We start from the raw sequence: 19,496 nt of genomic DNA on the forward strand, positions 1-19,496 counted from the left end.
GAACCAAGCCGGGTCTGGTCCAACCCACCTCGGCCAAGCCGGGTCAGGCAACCCGGGTTGACTTTTTCATAGCTCAAATCAACCTGGTGTTATGCCCCTGTCTAGGGGTACCTGGACATAACATAAAATGAGCCCATCCTCCCCAGATCTCCAAATCAGCCACAGAAACAAGTTGGTTGTGTATAAGAAATAACAATTTATTGTCAAACAATTAAGAAATAAACAGAAGGTTGCAAATAACAGGATCAAGTAACCTAAAACTGGATGTTAGCTTTGGAGTAGGCCAAAGCCAAAAAGGTACTAACTAAAGGATTACATCTTACCTAACAAAATAAGAAGAAAACCAAAAGACATCATCTTACTTCCCTAACTACTAAAATAGGACAAAAAGGGGGTTAAACATAAATGCAGCCTACTCCTACAGCTCCAGCAAATAATACTCTAACAAAGCTCCAGTGTGGCTGGTTGGGATCCGGGAAGTATGGGTTGTGGCCCTGCGCACACCAGTGTCTGGTGGTCTGGTCTCTTATAAAGGCTGGGCCTTCCCACCTCCAACCAATCACTGCTCCTGATTACACAGACACTCACACATACACACCTGGAACCCATGCACACAATCACTCAGACAATCAGGGGAGGGAAACACAAGCAATTAATGAAAAATCAACCTAACATAAACCCAAAATACAACAGCAGTCGTAACACTGGGAATAACCCAGGTCGGACCCTTGCTGTGAAAGGGGCATATAGTACAGTATCAGTTTAAAGACAGATAGAGGGAGGAAGTGTGTGCTTGTGTGCATGCACCCAAATGCACCTGTTGCACAAATGAGTTTGAAACTAATTTTGAAATAAATATTTGCACCTGCATTATTTTGTTCACGCCTCTTTGCTCTCATTCTCTCTCCCCCTCCATCCATCGCTCCCTCTCTTTCTCCCTCTCTCTCTCTCCCTCTCAGGACGAGCTGAGCTGCCGTGTGGACTTCTTGTTGAAGCATTGTTTCCAGTGTGAGAGGGAGGAGATGGAGACCATGGAGAACGTCAACAAGCTGCTGCTGCAGAACGTGCTGCCGCTCCACGTCGCCTCCTACTTCATGGGCAAAACCAGACGCAACCAGGTGGGAAAAACAAACAAACAAAAAACAAAGAGGCAGGACTAACCAAAAATACCAAACAAAACAACAGGAAAAAACTGAGTAGAGAGTTACACACTAGTGGTGGGAATCACAGGTATCAGCACAATACGATATTATATTGATTCTTTGGACGACTATATGATATTTGCTGATATCACAAAGTCTGCCATGATATGATCGATATGAGACACATATGCCTATTAAACACAATCAGTTACATGTATATCAACTCACAAAAAGCAACTAAAATATAATTTGACAATTTTATTTCCATGTAACATTACACGCCCACTGTAGATCATCTGTAGCCTACTGCAATGGCATAAATAGTCATGCATGTATGCAAATAATAGTGAAAAAAAGGTAGCAGAAAACATCCTGGTGTAATGGTGTAACGGTGTGGCCTGGGCGTTACATCAGGATGTAACGGTGTAACGGTGTGGCCTGCTATACTGTGTATGTTGTGATCGTGTGTGATTATTCCTGAGGAGCTAAACTCAGTGGACTATTAGTCATACTATAGAGAAAGGCCTGTTATGTTTATTCCTTGTGTGTTCTCTGTTTCCCGCCCACCTGTTGCCTATGTTCCCTCGTTAGTCTGCCCCATTACCTGAGTTCTCCCCACCAATCAGTTCTCCCGTTTTGTCCTCTTTGTTCCTGCCTTCCCCAGCTGTCCCTCATGTGTCATTAGTTACCTCTGTCTATATATTGTCTCAGTCTGTGTCTAGTCTTTGTCGAATCATTGTCTACCCTGTCATTGGTATGTCTTGTCCTCAGTGAATCCCCTATTGTTTTTGAGTTTAGCCTAGCCTTCTGCTAGTGGGTTTTGTTATTTTTTTGATATTTAAGTTTCAGTAAACCCTTTGCTCCTAAAACCGCCTCTCTTCTGCATTTGGGTCCACACACCTCTGCATTACCTGACACTTGAGGGGGGCTGGCTTCCGGCCTAACTGTTCCTGGAGAGTTGATGAGGCTGAATTCCAAAACAAGATATCATTTGGGGACATTGGCACAAAATTTATTTTGGCGTGAAGGTTATAATGGGTTATTATTAAGTTGTGAAGTATCACAAGACATTTGGCTAAAAAACAGGCTGTGTGTTTGTGGACAGAGCTGTGTTAATCAATGAATCCCTGGTAGCAGAATTTGACAAAACATACAGTATAGTGTATTTAATTTTGGAATTAATCCCTTCATTTCGATTTCCCGGTTCCAGGACCTTTACAGTGAGACCTGTGAGTGTGTGTGTGTCATGTTCGCCTCAGTGCCCCAGTTCAAAGAGTTCTACAGCGAGAGCAGCGCCAACCGGGACGGCCTGGAGTGTCTGCGCTTCCTTAACGAGATCATAGCCGACTTTGACGAGGTACGAGAAATCGGAAAATCTTGGCCTATGCATAAGCTGCCTGTCAAAACAAGTGATTTTATCTCGCATCAAGCTTTAAAATCGTATCTTTCTGTGAGACATTCTTCCAGTGGCGTGGGATAGCTTCAGTTGTTTCCGAAGCGACAATGTCTTAAGATAAAGCAGATGCAACTGATGCCATCTGAGAGATCTTGGAACTAGTTCAGTTGCAGTGGAAGCAAGTGAATTTATCTTCCGATATTGACGGATTTCTTTAAGGAAAATAAAAGATTCAATGTTGAATCCATTTACTTACTTAAGATGGATTTTTTTTGCAGTAGGCTAATCATGTGATATTTGCCCTTCTCCTTGCACCTCTCTTTCCTCCTTCTCATATTTCTATTATATTATTATTTCTTTCTACTATACTATTTCTCAGCACATGAATCTTATAGGAGAACTTCACCTTTTGCAGGCATGAGAGTTTATTTGAGTTACATTGTGTACCAGTGATGTCACTCACAATGCAGTGACATCACTGGTACACAACTTAACTCAAATTATAACTCAACTTTCAATAACTGTCAAACTAAATGAATGTCTGCAAAACTGTTTACAGTTTTCGGATACGTTTGCGATCATGTGCAAAATAAATCAGCGCTGTTTTTCTGTGAAGTTCTCCTTTAAAGGTCTTTATACAGAATAATATTTCATTGATGGTTAGTGCTGCCTAGTTAACATCTGAAATAACCCCCTGTCTGTCTCTCTCTCTCTCTCTCTCTCTGTCTCTCTCTCTCTCGCCCATCCTCCTCATGTCTCTGTCACGCAGCTTCTCTCCAAGCCAAAGTTCTGTTCAGTGGAGAAGATTAAGACCATCGGCAGTACGTACATGGCCGCCGCGGGGCTCAAAAACTCGGTTGCAGGGGAGGAACGAAAGGTTTGCCTCCTTCCAGCTTGTTAAAAACACTCCCATTTGCCGGGTTTCCCATTTGCCTTTCCCATTCCTGGGAAAGGCTGGCTGTCTGAAAGGGGGCGGGGCTCTAGAACGTTATTTTACTACGTCCATTCACGGTGGTCCAGTTTCTGTTGCTTATGGAGAGCCACAAAATCTGTACTAGAAGTAAAATGACTGACTTTAAAAATAAGCAAAAACGACTACGGTAAATTACAGTAACAGTGAGTACATGTAATTAGTTACTTCCAACCTTGATGATTTTTCAGAAATGTATGGTTGTACCATTATACATTTAAGAATGAATTTAAACCAAAAATCAACCTCAATATTTGCAAACAGATTACGACATCGTAATATATGTTGAAATAGTTTTGCTATCAATTCAAGAAAGGTTATGGTTAACTGTCCCTGAGTGTGGTCTCTGGTCTCTGTCGCCCCCTGCAGAAATCTGAGCTGTCTTACAGTCATGTGCGCTCCATGGTGGACTTTGCCATCGCTCTGATGGGCAACCTGGAGCTCATCAACAAACACTCCTTCAACAGCTTCAAACTGAGGATTGGTGAGTCTGCTAGACATCAATGAATACCGTTAGGACGGTGGTGGGGGGGGGGGAGCTATTGTAAGGAGAAGTTCACCCAAATATTAGAATGCAGATCATCTACTCACCCCCATGCCGGTGGAAAGTCAGGTGAAGTTTTAAACAATGGTGGTCGTTTTCCAGGGAAACAAAGTTACAGTATTCTACTAAACAATTGAAGAGAATGGTTACCAGCTTTCAAGCGTTTAAAAAAAGGCTCCATACTGCCCATCTGTCGTAATCCAAGTCTCCAGAAGCCCCAAGAAGCCAAGTTGACTTTAAAAGACATCCTTTACATGTCGTTTTTAGCAGAAATGGTCACTGTAGCTGTGTGCTTAAAGTGAAAGTCAAAATGGGACTTTCAGCTCTTTTGATTTTTATGCCTCCGCCGGCGAAGCCAGGCCGAAGGCATTATGGATCCGGGTTGTCCGTCCGTACGTACGTACGTACGTACGTACGTACGTACGTACGTACGGACGGCCGGCCGTACGGATGTTTGTTAACGCCATATCTGAGGAACGCCTTGACGGAATTTCATCAGATTCGCCTTAAACATTCACTTAGGCTCAAGGATGATCTGATTAGATTTTGGTGGTCCAAGGTCAAAGGTCAAGGTCACTGTGACCTCTCGAACGCCATTTTCAAGCTTGTTAACGCGATATCTGAGGAACAACTTGACGAAATTTCATCAGATTCGCCTTAAACATTCACTTAGGCTCAAGGATGATCTGATTAGATTTTGGTGGTCCAAGGTCAAAGGTCAAGGTCACTGTGACCTCTCGAACGCCATTTTCAAGCTTGTTAACGCGATATCTGAGGAACAACTTGACGAAATTTCATCAGATTCGCCTTAAACATTCATTTAGGCTCAAGGATGATCTGATTAGATTTTGGTGGTCCAAGGTCAAAGGTCAAGGTCACTGTGACCTCTCGAACGCCATTTTCAAGCTTGTTAACGCAATATCTGAGGAACAACTTGACAAAATTTCATCAGATTCGCCTTAAACATTCACTTAGGCCCAAGGATGATCTGATTACATTTTGGTGGTCCAAGGTCAAAGGTCAAGGTCACTGTGACCTCTCAAACGCCATTTTCCTGCTTGTTAATGCGATATCTCACGAATGCCTTGACGGAATTTCATCAAATTTGCCTCAAACATCGCCTTAGACTCAAGGATGATCTGATTAGAGTTTGGTGGTCAAAGGTCAAAGGTCAAGGTGAGCTCTCAAACGCCATTTTCAAGCTTGTTAACGCGATATCTCAGGAATGCCTTGACGCAATTTAATCTAACTTGTCTCAAACATCGACTTCGACTCAAGGATGAACTGATTACCATTTGGTGGTCAAAGGTCAAGGTCACTGTGACCTCTCACACACCCAATTTCCAAGCTCTGTAACGCAACATCACAGGAGCGCCTTGACGGAATTTCTTCCAATTTGCCTCAAATGGCGATTTGGACTCAAGAATTAACTAATGGCGGAGGCATAAGTCCGCGTTGCGGTCGTTCTAGTTCTACATAGAGCGTTGGAATAGTGGTGCACTGTACTGTACCTAAAATATACCAACGAACGGCATGGCCACTAGGGGGCGAGCCATCTATAAGAGGGTTGGTGCGTCTGTGCCAAAGAAAGAAAGGTGGCAATTGCTTTATGACATCACTGATGGTGTCACAGACAACTGATTATTGCTCCACTGGGTGACGCCGTGGAAGCCTCGCTGTTAAGACTTTGTGTCTTGTTTAGTTCATTTGTATATCGAAATGTTGAAACTATAAATAAAATAAACATCATTACAAGCTATAAATGTTCGTAATTTCTCCGCCAACTTGTGAGTCATTTCACCAGGGAACAAGAGTAACCGCTCCATTGTTGGCCTGTAGGAATAAACCACGGGCCGGTGATCGCGGGGGTGATCGGCGCTCACAAACCACAGTACGACATCTGGGGGAACTCTGTGAACGTGGCCAGCAGGATGGACAGCACAGGAGTACTGGACAAGATACAGGTCAGAGAAAAGAAGTCTAGTCCTAATCTAGACACTACTACTAACTAGATGGATTGATTGACGAGATAGCTGATGGAGGAAAGTGTAAAATAAAAAGTATCCTGTAGAAACACATCTCAACACATTGTGGAAAGCTTGCAGCTTGAAATATATACATATTTTATTATTGTTAGTCATAATAACAACTTTATTTTAGTTATAGCACTTCATACATAAAATACATGAACATTTCAAAAATACAGAATTTGTCTAGTAGAATTACAGACAAGAAAAAGATTCAAAATACCATAGTAATAATCCAGTATAGGAATATTATCCTTACTTACCAATTTCTTTCTTTTATCTGTCTCCTTTTATTTGTTCCCTTGCTGCTGCTTTTTTAAATAAATGCATTCATCATTTTCATGATTAATGGGCTGTCAAAGCTCCATCTGATGTGATCCATTGTTGTTTCATGCTTGTGCTACACAGTGTAAAGTATGTGTAAAGTTTACACTATAAAAGGTTCATGCTTGTGCTACACTGTGTAAAGTATGTGTAAAGTTTACACTATAAAAGGGGAGACTGGCTGGTAGCCATACAGCCCATTTTCATTCAGATATCTTGAGGTGAAAAGTCAAGGGACCCTTTTGAAACATCTCTTTTTCCTGGCCAAAATCTTGGGTAATTTCAAAATTGGGACTGTTGGCAGGTATGCATTTTTTAGTGTAATCCCCTGATTTTTTTCATAGATAATTGATGAATAAGTGGCCATGGATGTCTCTCTCCCTCCCTCTCTCTCTCTCTCTCTCTCCCCCCAGGTGACGGAGGAGACGGCCCAGCTGGTGCAAACTCTGGGGTACAGCGTCACTCTCAGAGGAGTGGTCAACGTCAAGGGCAAAGGGGAGCTCACCACCTACTTCATCAACCTTGACCAATCGTCTCCTCAGTTTTGACCTCCGCAAGCAGCCAATCACCAACGCCGATCGGACTGAATGACAGACCTGGATCACATACTAGACTCTAGTAGAGGGACGGCTTCCCTATTCGGCCACCCAAAATTGTCTTAATTGATGCTGTAACTCGTCTGCTTCACACACCTGCAGCTGTAGCCACTGCATACTACTGTGTTGTGCCATGAAGCCTTTGCACATTTTACAATGAACTTCTAATTCATGTTATGATGTTTGTTTTTCTTAGGGGAATGCTGCACTATACTCTCATTTTTGATTGCACATGGAATATCTCCAGTTTTATTTGAACTTTCTCTATATATTTATTTCATGGAGGACTGCTCGGCACGTGTGACATGTGAATGTAAAAAGAGTTGGCGTAATATTTTTCTATTCTATTTATAAACAATACAAAGTGTGTGTGTGTGTGTACCTTGGTAAGACAGAGCTACTCTTCCTCCCAGGGAAAGACTGCCCTCTCGCTGATCTCTCCATCTCCATTGACAATACCATTGTACTTCCCTCCCAAACAGCTAAGAACCTTGGGGTGATCCTTGACAACCAGCTGTCTTGCTCAGCCAACATAGCTGCGACAGCACGCTCCTGTAGGTTCTCCTTCTACAACAGCTCAACTCCTGTCCTGCTCCAGTCACTTATCATCTCTCGCCTGGACTACTGCAACGTGCTCCTGGCCGGCCTACCTGCCGCAGACATCAGACAGCTTCAGCTCATTCAGAACGCTGCAGCCCGTCTGGTATTCAACCAACCCAAATTCTCTCATGTCACTCCCCTCTTCCAGGACCTCCACTGGCTTCCCATCTAGGCACGCATCAAATTCAAGACACTGGTACTGGCCTACAGGGCAGTACACCAGTCAGCTCCCCTGTACCTGCAATCTATGGTCAGGTTCCAAACCTCTCAGCGCTCCCTTCGCTCCTCCACCAGTGCAGGACGCCTCGCCCCTCCTTCGCTACGGGGACTCAAAAGTCGCTCATCCCGATCTCGACTCTTCTCGTCCCTGGCACCTCAATGGTGGAACGAGCTTCCACCTTCGGTCAGGACTGCTGAATCACTGCCGATCTTTCGGAAAAGACTAAAGACACACCTTTTCAGGCTCCATCTGGGCCCTTCTTGATCTAACTTCTTTCTCTATCTTAATAAAAAAAAAACTAAACTTGTACCACTGTTCCTTCAGAGGTTGTGTGTGTGTGTGTGTGTGTGTGTGTGTGTGTGTGTGTGTGTGTGTGTGTGTGTGTGTGTGTGTGTGTGTGTGTGTGTGTGTGTGTGTGTGTGTGTGTGTGTGTGTGTGTGTGTGTGTGTGTGTGTGTGTGTGTGTGTGTGTGTGTGTGTGTGAGAGAGAGAGAGAGAGAAATGAAGCTCATTGAATTGAAGGGAGAGAAAAGACCGAGGGTCTTTAGTTTAGTTGCATCACCTCGCCTAATGCCTATCAAGAAAGAACCATGGAATTTCCCCCAGCTCATGCTAGAATGGATCGGCCGGAGGGACCTAACCCCGCCTCTGACCCCAACCAATCATAACTTTCCCTAAACCAACCTCTAAACCAAACCAATCATCAGCCCTCCTTCCGGACGATCCATTCTAGCATCGACCATTTCCCCCTCACGGTAACGCCCACAAATGTTCTGATTGCCCCAAACAATTCCTGTTCCTCCCATTAAACTTTTCTCTACTTGCCATTGGTTCCTGCTGGTGTCAGCAACTTGCTTCCTGCTTTGAGGCGTTTGTTATCAAGCCTAGTTATGTCTGTGGAAATGTTGACGGACGCCGAAGTTGGTTAAGTTGGTGAGTATCTGATCAAGTCAAGATGTAATTACGTAACTTGTAATCGAGAATTTGGCAGAAAGTTACACGTTTCTGCTTTTTTAAACCTTTTTCCAGAATTAATCGCATTTTGTACATGAATGAGGAAAGGTTTTCAAGGTACAGCGGAGGTGAGCTCGTGTGGGTGGGCGAGGAAATGTTAGCGCCTGTTTAGCTAACCTTAACCTAGTCCACAAGGCGCACGGACGGACCCCCATTTGACCCAAATCTGAGAATATTTGTATTGTTCGAGATGTTTTCCATGATGACGGTCTGTATTGTAAACGTTAGGTAACGGCGTTACCTAGCGTTACCGTAACTCAGAGATAAGAGTGAAAAGTATGATCAAAACAGTCCTTTAGCTTCTTCTTTCATCATTTTCCTGGGGTTTCCCTGTTGGTCCCCAGACCCCACGTTGAGAACCTTCTTATAAAACGGAGCATGTGGGCAATGTTCTCAGTTTGTTTAAATTTTGTACCAGAAGCGATGTCAGCAATTGTGATGTCATCAGTGATGCGAAGTTGTGACATTATCAGTTTGTGACATCATCAGTGATGTCATAAGAGCAGGTGAGCCCGCACACTGGGCGTGCTGCAGGGTGGGTGATTGCAAGTGATTGCAGTACATCACTGATGATGATGTAGGCACTAATGATGTCATAGGCATTGTGACATCATCAGTGATGTCATAGGCATTGTGACATCATCAGTGACAGTGATGTCATCAGTGATGCGAAGTTGTGCAATTGTGTGCTTGCCAATAGACCTTATTCGATTGACGTCACTCACGTACAGGCACGCCCACCGCCGCCATATTGTTGACATAGCGCTGCAGCTTTAAGTGACAACCTATGTGAGAGCAGCGTTTATAGGAAGCTAGCGTTACGTTAGCGTTACCTGTATCGTTCCTGTTGTGTTCGGATGGTGACCTGCGTTAGGCATGGCTGTAGTAATGACAGCAATAAAGTCCCCGTGGTTTGTTTCTATCTCTACCATCCACAGATGTGAAGGGAGCGAGACGGAGGATACGTCAGCAGCACAGGAGAGGTGTGTGGATAGTTAGGAGAGACAGGTGAAACTTTCTGACAGCTCCTCACAGCAAAGTCTGTTCACCTCGTTTTTTCTTTTGTTTATTATTACAGGCATTAACGGCAGCATACAAACAACAACTCTGGGGTTTTTATTGCTGTCATCACTATCGCTATTTTGTAGGGATGCACCGATCGATCGGCACGTGACCGGAAATGGCCGATTTTCACGTGATCGGCCTCGATCGGTGATCTGTTCCGGTCACTCTAAATAGCCGATTCTGTGAGCCGATTTTCACATGACGTGCGCGCACCCCAAAGCACCGAGACAGGCACCCAGCCACCACACCACACACGCCAGCATACCTTCCTCGTTGTGGATTTTTTTCACCGTCAGTCAAGTAGACAAAGCTCGCAGTTTGTCACACATGCAAGTCGAAAATAAGCCGTGGAGACAGAGGTGCGGCCGTGTCCCGCTCGGCTGGAGTCCAGTCAGAGCGGCTCGCTTCACCTCACTGGCCCCTCTCTCTCTGCTCTCTCTCCCCGGGAAGCGGTGCTCCAGCAACCCGCCACCGCGCACAGCCGGCTTGGCGAGGTGAACGCGAGCATCCAGTATAACCATTCCCCGACCTGCTTTTCCATTCCACATCAGCGCTGCTGCCTCAGCCTGTCAAGTCATGTTGTAACGTGACGTGGATACAGGAGAGACTATTTGTTTCGTATTGCAAATAGAACGACATGAGAACGACGGACATAATAATAAAAATGCATCGGACTCACAAGTGTGCAACGTTTTCTGTGCGTGACGATATTTTTTCGGATGGCAGATAAAAATACGCATACCAAACTTCGGACTGTGTGTAAACTCCGCCTGATATTCAGACTGAAGATCGTTACTGTAACTCATAAACTCATTTCCCCTCTACTCAAGAGGACTGGTCTGGAGCCAGTCTATAAACTCCTTGTCCATGGATCATTTTGATGTTCTGTTGCACCTGTTTTCTTTTGGAAAAGTAAATGCATGATAGCTGTGGGATATAGGCTATTGGATTTAATTTAATTTGTGTATTCATTGTATTTGCACAAAAAAGCTCTGTCCAGTAGCCTAACCTGGAACACTTTTATTTTGAGATGTGTTTGAGTGAGAAGGTCCTACTTCATGCAAATGATAAGAATTGTTTATTTGTTTATTTGGATCCCCATTAGATGTAAGAATTGTTCTATGAATCTTAATTTTTAAACAAAGTTACAAAAACGTTTGTGTAAGCTGTCAATTGTTGTTTTAAAAAAAAAAAATCGGAATCGGCAAAAATCGGTATCGGCAAGTCAGACTATTCAAAAATCGGAAATCGGAATCGGCCAAGAAAATGGCAATCGGTGCATCCCTACTATTTTGTAATGGAACAGAAACGACAATAAGGCCGTTACTATAGTCGTCAGCTGCAGGACGGTATGTCAACAATATGGCGCTGTCCGGGGTTAGCGAATAAGGTCTATAGAGCAGGCGAGGCCACGCAGCAGCCGAGCTGTGGGCGAGTGCGTGTTCCGAGCCTAGTAACTATAAAGATAACTAGATAGATGAAGATGAACAATAAAACCAGATTTAAATCTTTTTATTCTGTTTAAATATTTGTATAGTTATAGTTTTGGTTATACAGCTACTCGCTTGTAATGTATGTTTCTGAATTTGACAGGTGAAATGAGTCCTCTGTGTGACACACACACACACACATAGAAATGTCAGGAGCCCACGAGCAAGGCAGGAGGCGTCGCCCCCCCAAAACCTTCTTGATCTTGACTAACCTGAAGGTCCAGGACCAGCTGGAAGGGGCCATCCGGCTACAGAGGGGAAACATCTGCCAGGAACAAGATGCAGGCCGGAGCAGAGGAGACCAGTTGTGGGTGAAGGTAGGAACACACACACAATCACATTCACTTCATTTATCACTAAGTACAATCCACGTGGCACGTGTACCACGGAGGCTCAGTCCTTCGTGTGGCCGACGCGGGTTCGAATCCGACCCGAGGTCGTTTGCCGCATGTCATCGCCTCTCTCTCTCTCCCCACCTTTCCTGTCTGCCTACTGTCCTGTCTGTCTACTGTCTTGTCTACTGTCCTGTCTGCCTACTGTCCTGTCTGCCTACTGTCCTGTCTGTCTACTGTCCTGTCTGCCTACTGTCCTGTCTGTCTACTGTCCTGTCTGTCTACTGTCCTGTCTGCCTACTGTCCTGTCTGTCTGCCTACTGTCCTGTCTGTCTACTGTCCTGTCTGTCTACTGTCTACTGTCCTGTCTGCCTACTGTCCTGTCTGCCTACTGTCCTGTCTGTCTACTGTCCTGTCTGTCTACTGTCTACTGTCCTGTCTGTCTACTGTCCTGTCTGTCTACTGTCTACTGTCCTGTCTGTCTACTGTCCTGTCTGTCTACTGTCTACTGTCCTGTCTGTCTACTGTCCTGTCTGCCTACTGTGCTGTATAAATAAAGGCAAATGCCCAAAAAACAATACAAAAAGTAGAAGCACACAAATCAAGGAATAATGACTAACCCAAACCCAATTCTCTCTCTCTCTTTATCTCACTTTCTCTCTCTCCCCACCTGTGTCTATGTCTGTGCCGAGGTGGGGGCGGGCCTAGTCTAAATCTCCTCCTCTCGTCTGGGTGCACACATCCCGTGAACACACATACGGTAGAGTCACTTATAGAAGTGGCTTCCCCACTTCAAACTGCATAACAATAATCATGTTCCAGTACCAGCATCCACCAGCAGCCATAGAGTGGCTTGTTTCAAATGGTAGAGATCTCATTTCAGATCAACATGTCTCTCCTCTCATATGTCCACTTTCTCTCCCCACCACTCTCTCCATGCCCCACCCCTCTCTCCATGCCCCACCCCTCTCTCCATGCCCCACCCCTCTCTCCATGCCTGCCGTTCTCTGTCCGTCCTGTTGCCCCTCAGGTATTAGACAGCGGCATCATGCTCAAGATAGAGAAGAAGTTCCTGGTTGAAGTTCCGACTGACCTCAGCGGTCTATTGGAGCCTGTATCTGACCCGGAGTCCCGCCTCAAATTTCTGAGTAATACTAACATTTTACATAAATAGTAGTAGTAGTTTAACATTTACACTAGACTTACATAAATAGTAGTAGTAGTTTTGGATGAGTAATACTAACATTTACACTAGACTTACATAAATAGTCGTAGTAGTTTTGGATGAGTAATACTAACATTTACACTAGACTTACATAAATAGTAGTAGTAGTTTTGGAAAGTGGAATCACTTTCCAAAACAAGTTGTCAAAGCTACACTTTAACCTGACTTTCCAGGCAACCCTGGGAGGCTTCAGCGATTGGCTGAGTTGCCCATGGGCGCCCCGTTGTGGGTCCAGATCGGCCAACCGGACGAGCTTGCGGAGGCGGAGCTTCGATACAAAGGGCCGCTGACCAGGGGGAGCAGTGCAGTGTTTTTTGGGGTCCAACTCAAGGTAATCTCGCTCAACACAAGCCCCTCTCCTCATGTTACCTCATGTTACCTCATGTTACTCTCCCTCCTTCTCTTTTTCAAGCTCTCAATCTTGAATGGTTTGTCACTCTTGTTGTCTCTCTCCCTCCATCTCCCTCCCTCTCTCCCTCCCTCTCTCCTTCCCTCCCTCCCTCTGTCCATCTCCCTCCCTCCCTCCTTCCCTCCATCCATCTCCCTCCTTCCCTCCGTCCCTCCATCCATCTCTCCCTCCCTCTCTCCCTCACTCCCTCTCTCCCTCCTTCCCTCCCTATCTCCCTCCCTCCCTCTCTCTCCAGGGTTCGGCGGTGGGTAGAGGAGTGAGTAATGGCTCCTATAAGGGCCACCAGCTCTTCATCTGCCCCGAATCCTCCGCCCTGTTCCTCCCGGCCAATCACCTCAAGCTACGCCGCTGGTCCCGCTCTGACGAGCATGACCAAGCCCGGGAACGAGAGCACCACCACAGCAACAGCAATCAGCCCAACAACGGTTACCATAACAACAACAACAACCACCCGAGTCAGCCACTCAATCTTCGGAGTAGTTTCCAGCAGACCGTTGGCACTCCTCAGCTGCCTGCCTTGAGCGTCCTGCCTCGGACCGCAGAATCTGCGCCCATCAGCGCCCAGAGCCCGGTCCAGACCCCGGTCCAGGTCCGAGGCCCCGTGACGCCTCCTCCTTTCCAGGTGGGCCAGCGGGTGTGTTTCCCTCTGCAGGACACCGTCCATGGAGGGGAGGTGCGCTACTGCGGGCTGCTGCCTGGCCGGGCTTCGTCGGGGATGTACGTCGGAGTCCTGCTGGTCAGTCATACAGAGCAGGAGATTAAACTATACCCAACAAAATCTAATTTGGTCCCACAATGAGATTTTAACTTCCCCTCCCCCTTCTGATTTCCCCCCGTTTTCTCCCCAATTGTACTTCACCAATTCCCCCTGCCAAGCTGTCCCGATCGTTGCTCCTACCCCCTCTGCCAATCTGGAGAGTTGTAGACTATCACATGCTTCCTCCGATACATGTGCAGCCGCCAGCCGCTTCTTTTCACCCGACACGTAGCGCGTGGGAGGATCACGCTATTCCCCTCCCCCTGAACAGGCACCCCGACCGACCAGAGGAGGTGCTAGTGCAGCAACCAGGACACATACCCTTTAATCCAGCCTCCCACCCGCCAGAGATAATGCAGTACATGCCTTGAAATCCTTAGTTTTAGCTATGCAGTGTTCTATGCCAGAGGTTCTCAAATGTTTTTCAGCCAAGGACCCCTTACAAGATAGAAAATATATTCATTCTGATTTGTGATTTTGGGCTAAGCTTAATTGTTTCCACGGTAACGTGCTTGACTTTTAAATTGATAGGTTTGTTAGATTAGAATGTAATCCATGAACCATTTTAGATTTAAAGCATCAAATGTTTTCCTTGAACTATGAAGCTTCCCTGAAAACTTTTTGCGGACCCCCTGGCAAAGTGCCACGGACCCCTGGGGGTCCCTGGACCCCCATTTGAGAACCACTGTTCTAAGCAGACCGGATGGCCTGCAGCAGATGATAGAACGCTCATCCATAAGCGACTTGAGACTTTACTTGGACTTGTGACCAAAGACTTGAGACGTGACTTGGACTTGTGAGCATCTCTGCGCCGCAGACACAACCAATTGTGCCTGTATGTACACCCAGTGGCGTGCACAGACATTTTCAGGGGCACTGTACCACACCGACATGTATGCTGTGTCTCAAACAGAAGGCAGGATGTGTGACAAGGGAGAGAGAGACAGACATCGTTTTTGTCTGTTGTGCATTATAACCTATTTATACAATCTATGATTATAACTAAAGTAACTAGCCTGTTTTTCTACGGGGTAGAAAGTACAGATATTTCTGTTAAAATGTAGGGAGTGAAAGTAAAAAGTTGTAAGAAAAATAAATACTCAGTAAAGTACAGATACCTGAAAATCCTACTTAAGTACAGTAACAAAGTATTTGTCCTTAGTTACTTCCCATCTCTGACTACAGAAACATGTAAGACACAATGTACCGTAGTCACTAAACAAATGACATTTTATACAGTGAGGTCAAGTTTCTAAAAATGGTCACTACAATGAAATGGCTGCTATGTGACTAGCATCATCACACATGAATACAATTGGGCTCATTGAATCCACAAGAGTCTCCGCTTTCCAGTCATCCCCAATTTATGTAATTCTAAGACTTTTTAGGGACCGCTGCACTACCCGGGCACCGCAGATTTGCACCATTTTGAAGAGGAGAAAGGACAGCTATTCCTACAAACTCGCACAAAATCAAAAGAAACAGTTCTGGTATCGAAAACGGTGGTACTAGTTCTAAGAATGAAAGCCTGATACAGCTGAAGACTGCTCTAGTGCAGTGGTTCTCAAATGGGGGTCCGTGGCACTTTGCCAGGGGGTCCGCGAAAAGTTTTCAGGTAAAATAAATAATAAATATTAAAAAATAAAATGCTACATGTTACTTATTCCTTCTCAAACTACTTCCTACATGGTGTTAGTCTATCAAAATATCTTGGCTGTCATTGATTGTGTTGCATAGTGGTTTTCTGTACTGTTGACAAATTGTGATATTGTAAGTCGCTTTGGACAAAACAAAAGCGTCTGCTAAATGACAATGTAAATGTAATGTAATAAAAAAAAATGCAAAATCTTCATAGTTCAATGAAAATAGTTTATACTTTAAATCTAAAATGGTTCATGGATTACATTCTATTAACAAACCTATCAAATTAAAAGTCAAGCACGTTACCGTGGAAACAATTAAGCTTAGCCCAAAATCACAAATCAGAATGAGGGCGTCCCCGGTATATTTTCTATCTTGTAAGGGGTCCTTGGCTGAAAAACATTTGAGAACCTCTGCTCTAGTGAACAGATATGTAGAGTAGGGCCACACTGTTATTTCTACGATCAAACATAGTGGGAATTTCCTTGGCTGTTGTTTTTTTCTCAGAGGGAAAGCTGTTCCACACAAAACCGCCCAAACAAGTTTTTCTGGTGAGATGCAAAATTCCAGGCCTACAGATCATTGAGATCAAGTTGTAGAAAATCCTTCAAATCTGAAGCTTTTCTCTCTGCTTATTTCTTAAGTGCTAAATACATTTTTGTTCTAATGTAAGCTGCGCTCATATGTATTGCAATTCTTATTTACACCTAAAATATTGAGCTGAAAAACAACTTGCATACCACAGTCACTATGTAACAGCCACTTAATTTGTATGCGTACAGTATGTTGGTGTTGTATTGTGCAAGTCAGTCTGTGTCTTTGTGATTGACCTTATTAGTTTGATCCTAATTCCCCCTGTAATTCATCTTATTAGTTTGATCCTAATTCCCCCTGTAATTCATCTTATTAGTTTGATCCTAATTCCTATTGTGATTGAGCTTATGAGATTGTGTTGTGCATTACAGGATGCTCCAGTTGGTAACTGGGACGGACTTTATAAGGGAGAGAAGCTCTGCCACATTCCTTCCTCTCTCTATGGACAGCTAATGCCGACCACCATGGTCTCCCCAGGTCAAGTTACAACCACCTTTTTATGGGGGGGGAATCGATACAGCATAGTATCGTGATATTTTGTGTGCCAATATATCGTATCGCACGAATGCCAAGTATCGTGATATTTTATTATATGAATTGTCAAGTGCATCATGCAACATTTAGGACATGTTTTTATTGCAGTGTTGGTCAGTCTTTCTGCTTGACAATCCCATTTTGCTGCAGTAAAAATGAAGTGAGATGAACAGACTGGACATTTGATCTCATTAGATAAAACAGATTTTTCCTTTGGGGACATCATTTGCAATTGAAAAAAGGTAATAAATCACAATATATCATAATATTGCAATGTTCAATATATCGCAATACTAGCATATCGCAATACTAGCATATTGTGACTTAGGTATTGTGATAATATCGTACCATGGTGCATAAGGTGATTCCCACCCCTACTTTTTATATTTACAAGGCATTAGACACACAACGTTTTTAGTTATTTAGCTCTTTGACAGGACACTTGGTTGTAGGTTAACACATTGGCTGTCCTAAGAATCAAACTGTCACTTTTAAGCTACATGACAGTTACTCGCCAGCATAGCAAATGTTTTACAGACTCAAAATAAAACTAATGTTTTGCTGTCACATACTGTTGGCCCTTGTCTAAAAAATGTGATGAAATACAATTTAGAATTTAAATAATAAATGAATCAGTCCAGCCAATACCCATATGTAAACAAAGCCAGTAGTGGGGCAGCAGTGTTTCAACAGAGGACAGCAGACTAAAATCACAAACTGGGTCAATGAGTCTATCGTCTGTTCTCTTATTATCCAGCAAACGGAGTTAACGAGCAAGTATTAATGTATTACGGTAGTTCTTCTCCTCCATACTTGTATCTGACTCAGTTGAATCACAAAGACAGTAAATGTACAGGGATTTGTCTTGGTGACACAGGTGGAGAGACGTTATTGACAGATCACACAGCCACAGTACATCCTGATAGGTGGAGAGATGTTATTGACAGATCACACAGCCACAGTACATCCTGATAGGTGGAGAGATGTTATTGACAGATCACACAGCCACAGTACATCCTGATAGGTGGAGAGATGTTATTGACAGATCACACAGCCACAGTACATCCTGATAGGTGGAGAGATGTTATTGACAGATCACACAGCCACAGTACATCCTGATAGGTGGAGAGATGTTATTGACAGATCACACAGCCACAGTACATCCTGATAGGTGGAGAGATGTTATTGACAGATCACACAGCCACAGTACATCCTGATAGGTGGAGAGATGTTATTGACAGATCACACAGCCACAGTACATCCTGATAGGTGGAGAGATGTTATTGACAGATCACACAGCCACAGTACATCCTGATAGGTGGAGAGACGTTATTGACAGATCACACAGCCACAGTACATCCTGACCCGCGAAGGACAGCAGATCCTCTTATGCATTGTGTTAATTCAAAATATTTTGTATGCAGCCTGGAAAGCAATGCTTAATAAAGGGTCACTTTGCTGATTTTCAACCAGGTTTGTACTATTACAAAATCGTTAGTTTTTAATTTATCCAAAAGAACAATATTTAAAGCGGGACTGACCCCCCCAGATTTCTTGCAAAACGGTATTCTACTTGATTTGAAAACTCTGCAGGCAAGATGGCCGCCTATACTCCCTTCTTTAGCTGGCAGAATTCCTCCCCCATAGACTAACATATCTTGGCCAATAAGTATGTAACATACAAAATAAAACAACCCGTAATATCTTAATTTGATGTAGAATGCAGAGGACATGTAACTGTTTAGTTAAACTTGCATTCCAGGAATATTGCTCTAAAGATAACGATAATGGCTCGAGACTGTTTCGTCCTGAAACCCATTCGCTTTGCGCCAGAACACAATTTGGGGGTGGTTTGGCGTAACCTATGTGGGATTCGAAATAACGCATCCGAGATAAATATCATAGAAAAGGTTATGAATATAGCCACGTTATAAACAACAAACTAACGCTGGTGATCCATATGGAAACAGTGTTACTCGAAATCCTTAAAAGTTCTATCAATTTGGTCATTCAGTGGCGTTTTACTGCCCTGTAACATAACTAACTAGCGGCTAATATTAGCCACAGTACGCGATTTCCCATGGATGCATTGCTCTTAAAGGGCTCGCACCGCGTGAACTACAGTAATCACATGGGGGGAAAACATTTTTTTTCACATGAGGGGCACGCGCTAACCCCACCGTGACGTCACGATGTACCAACTATCCCATTCATTTGAGGGAACAAAAAAAGCAGTGTTCAACCCATAGAGGGAACTTATGCTGCTGAAAATGATACAAATGGTACAATGGTAACAGTTTGGTCTCAAATGTGGAAATTCTGACCAGAATTCTTCAGACACCACCCCCAAAGTCATATTGGTTAAAAGCTGAAAAAAAGTGTTTTGGGGGGTAAGTTACACTTTAACTTCCCTCCATCTTGCCTGAACCGAGAGCTCCCCAAGCTTTTCAGGCCAAGTACCACTATGTACCAAACAAGATTTCCAAAGTACCACTTCCCACAGCAGATACTAACCATTTTTTTTGTAAAATTAAATTAACTTATTTAACAATGCAATCAGTGGTGTTGTCTACGTGATACACAGCTATACACCGTATACACACTGCGAAATGACTCA

The 19,496-nt window shown here is 44.1% G+C and overlaps 2 protein-coding genes across 5 annotated transcripts in view; both read left to right on the forward strand.

The window, feature by feature from the left end:
- The window catches only part of LOC310789855 (adenylate cyclase type 2), an 84,728-nt gene extending 76,684 nt beyond the window's left edge, over nucleotides 1–8,044 (forward strand). For both annotated transcript variants that reach the window (XM_083651555.1, XM_083651554.1), the window contains exons 21-26: nucleotides 960–1,118; nucleotides 2,353–2,499; nucleotides 3,308–3,415; nucleotides 3,878–3,992; nucleotides 5,892–6,016; nucleotides 6,817–8,044. In XM_083651555.1, the coding sequence (XP_083507681.1) occupies nucleotides 960–1,118; nucleotides 2,353–2,499; nucleotides 3,308–3,415; nucleotides 3,878–3,992; nucleotides 5,892–6,016; nucleotides 6,817–6,951 (789 nt within the window). In that variant the 3' untranslated portion in view covers nucleotides 6,952–8,044. The remainder of the gene's footprint in view (nucleotides 1–959; nucleotides 1,119–2,352; nucleotides 2,500–3,307; nucleotides 3,416–3,877; nucleotides 3,993–5,891; nucleotides 6,017–6,816) is intronic.
- Nucleotides 8,045–8,685: 641 nt separating this feature from the next.
- cyld3 (cylindromatosis (turban tumor syndrome) 3) overlaps nucleotides 8,686–19,496 on the forward strand; it is a 32,524-nt gene continuing 21,713 nt past the window's right edge. The window contains exons 1-7 of one of the 3 annotated variants that reach the window (XM_083651975.1): nucleotides 8,695–8,751; nucleotides 9,771–9,815; nucleotides 11,491–11,704; nucleotides 12,750–12,867; nucleotides 13,118–13,275; nucleotides 13,589–14,089; nucleotides 16,717–16,822. In XM_083651975.1, coding sequence (XP_083508101.1) covers nucleotides 11,534–11,704; nucleotides 12,750–12,867; nucleotides 13,118–13,275; nucleotides 13,589–14,089; nucleotides 16,717–16,822 — 1,054 coding nt within the window. In that variant the 5' untranslated portion in view covers nucleotides 8,695–8,751; nucleotides 9,771–9,815; nucleotides 11,491–11,533. Of the gene's footprint in view, nucleotides 8,752–9,770; nucleotides 9,841–11,490; nucleotides 11,705–12,749; nucleotides 12,868–13,117; nucleotides 13,276–13,588; nucleotides 14,090–16,716; nucleotides 16,823–19,496 lie in introns of all 3 variants that reach the window. The other 2 variants (XM_083651973.1, XM_083651974.1) reach the window with 2 other exon arrangements.

Source organism: Poromitra crassiceps (genome assembly GCF_964638095.1).
Source record: "Poromitra crassiceps genome assembly, chromosome: 15".
Lineage (NCBI taxonomy): Eukaryota > Metazoa > Chordata > Actinopteri > Beryciformes > Melamphaidae > Poromitra > Poromitra crassiceps.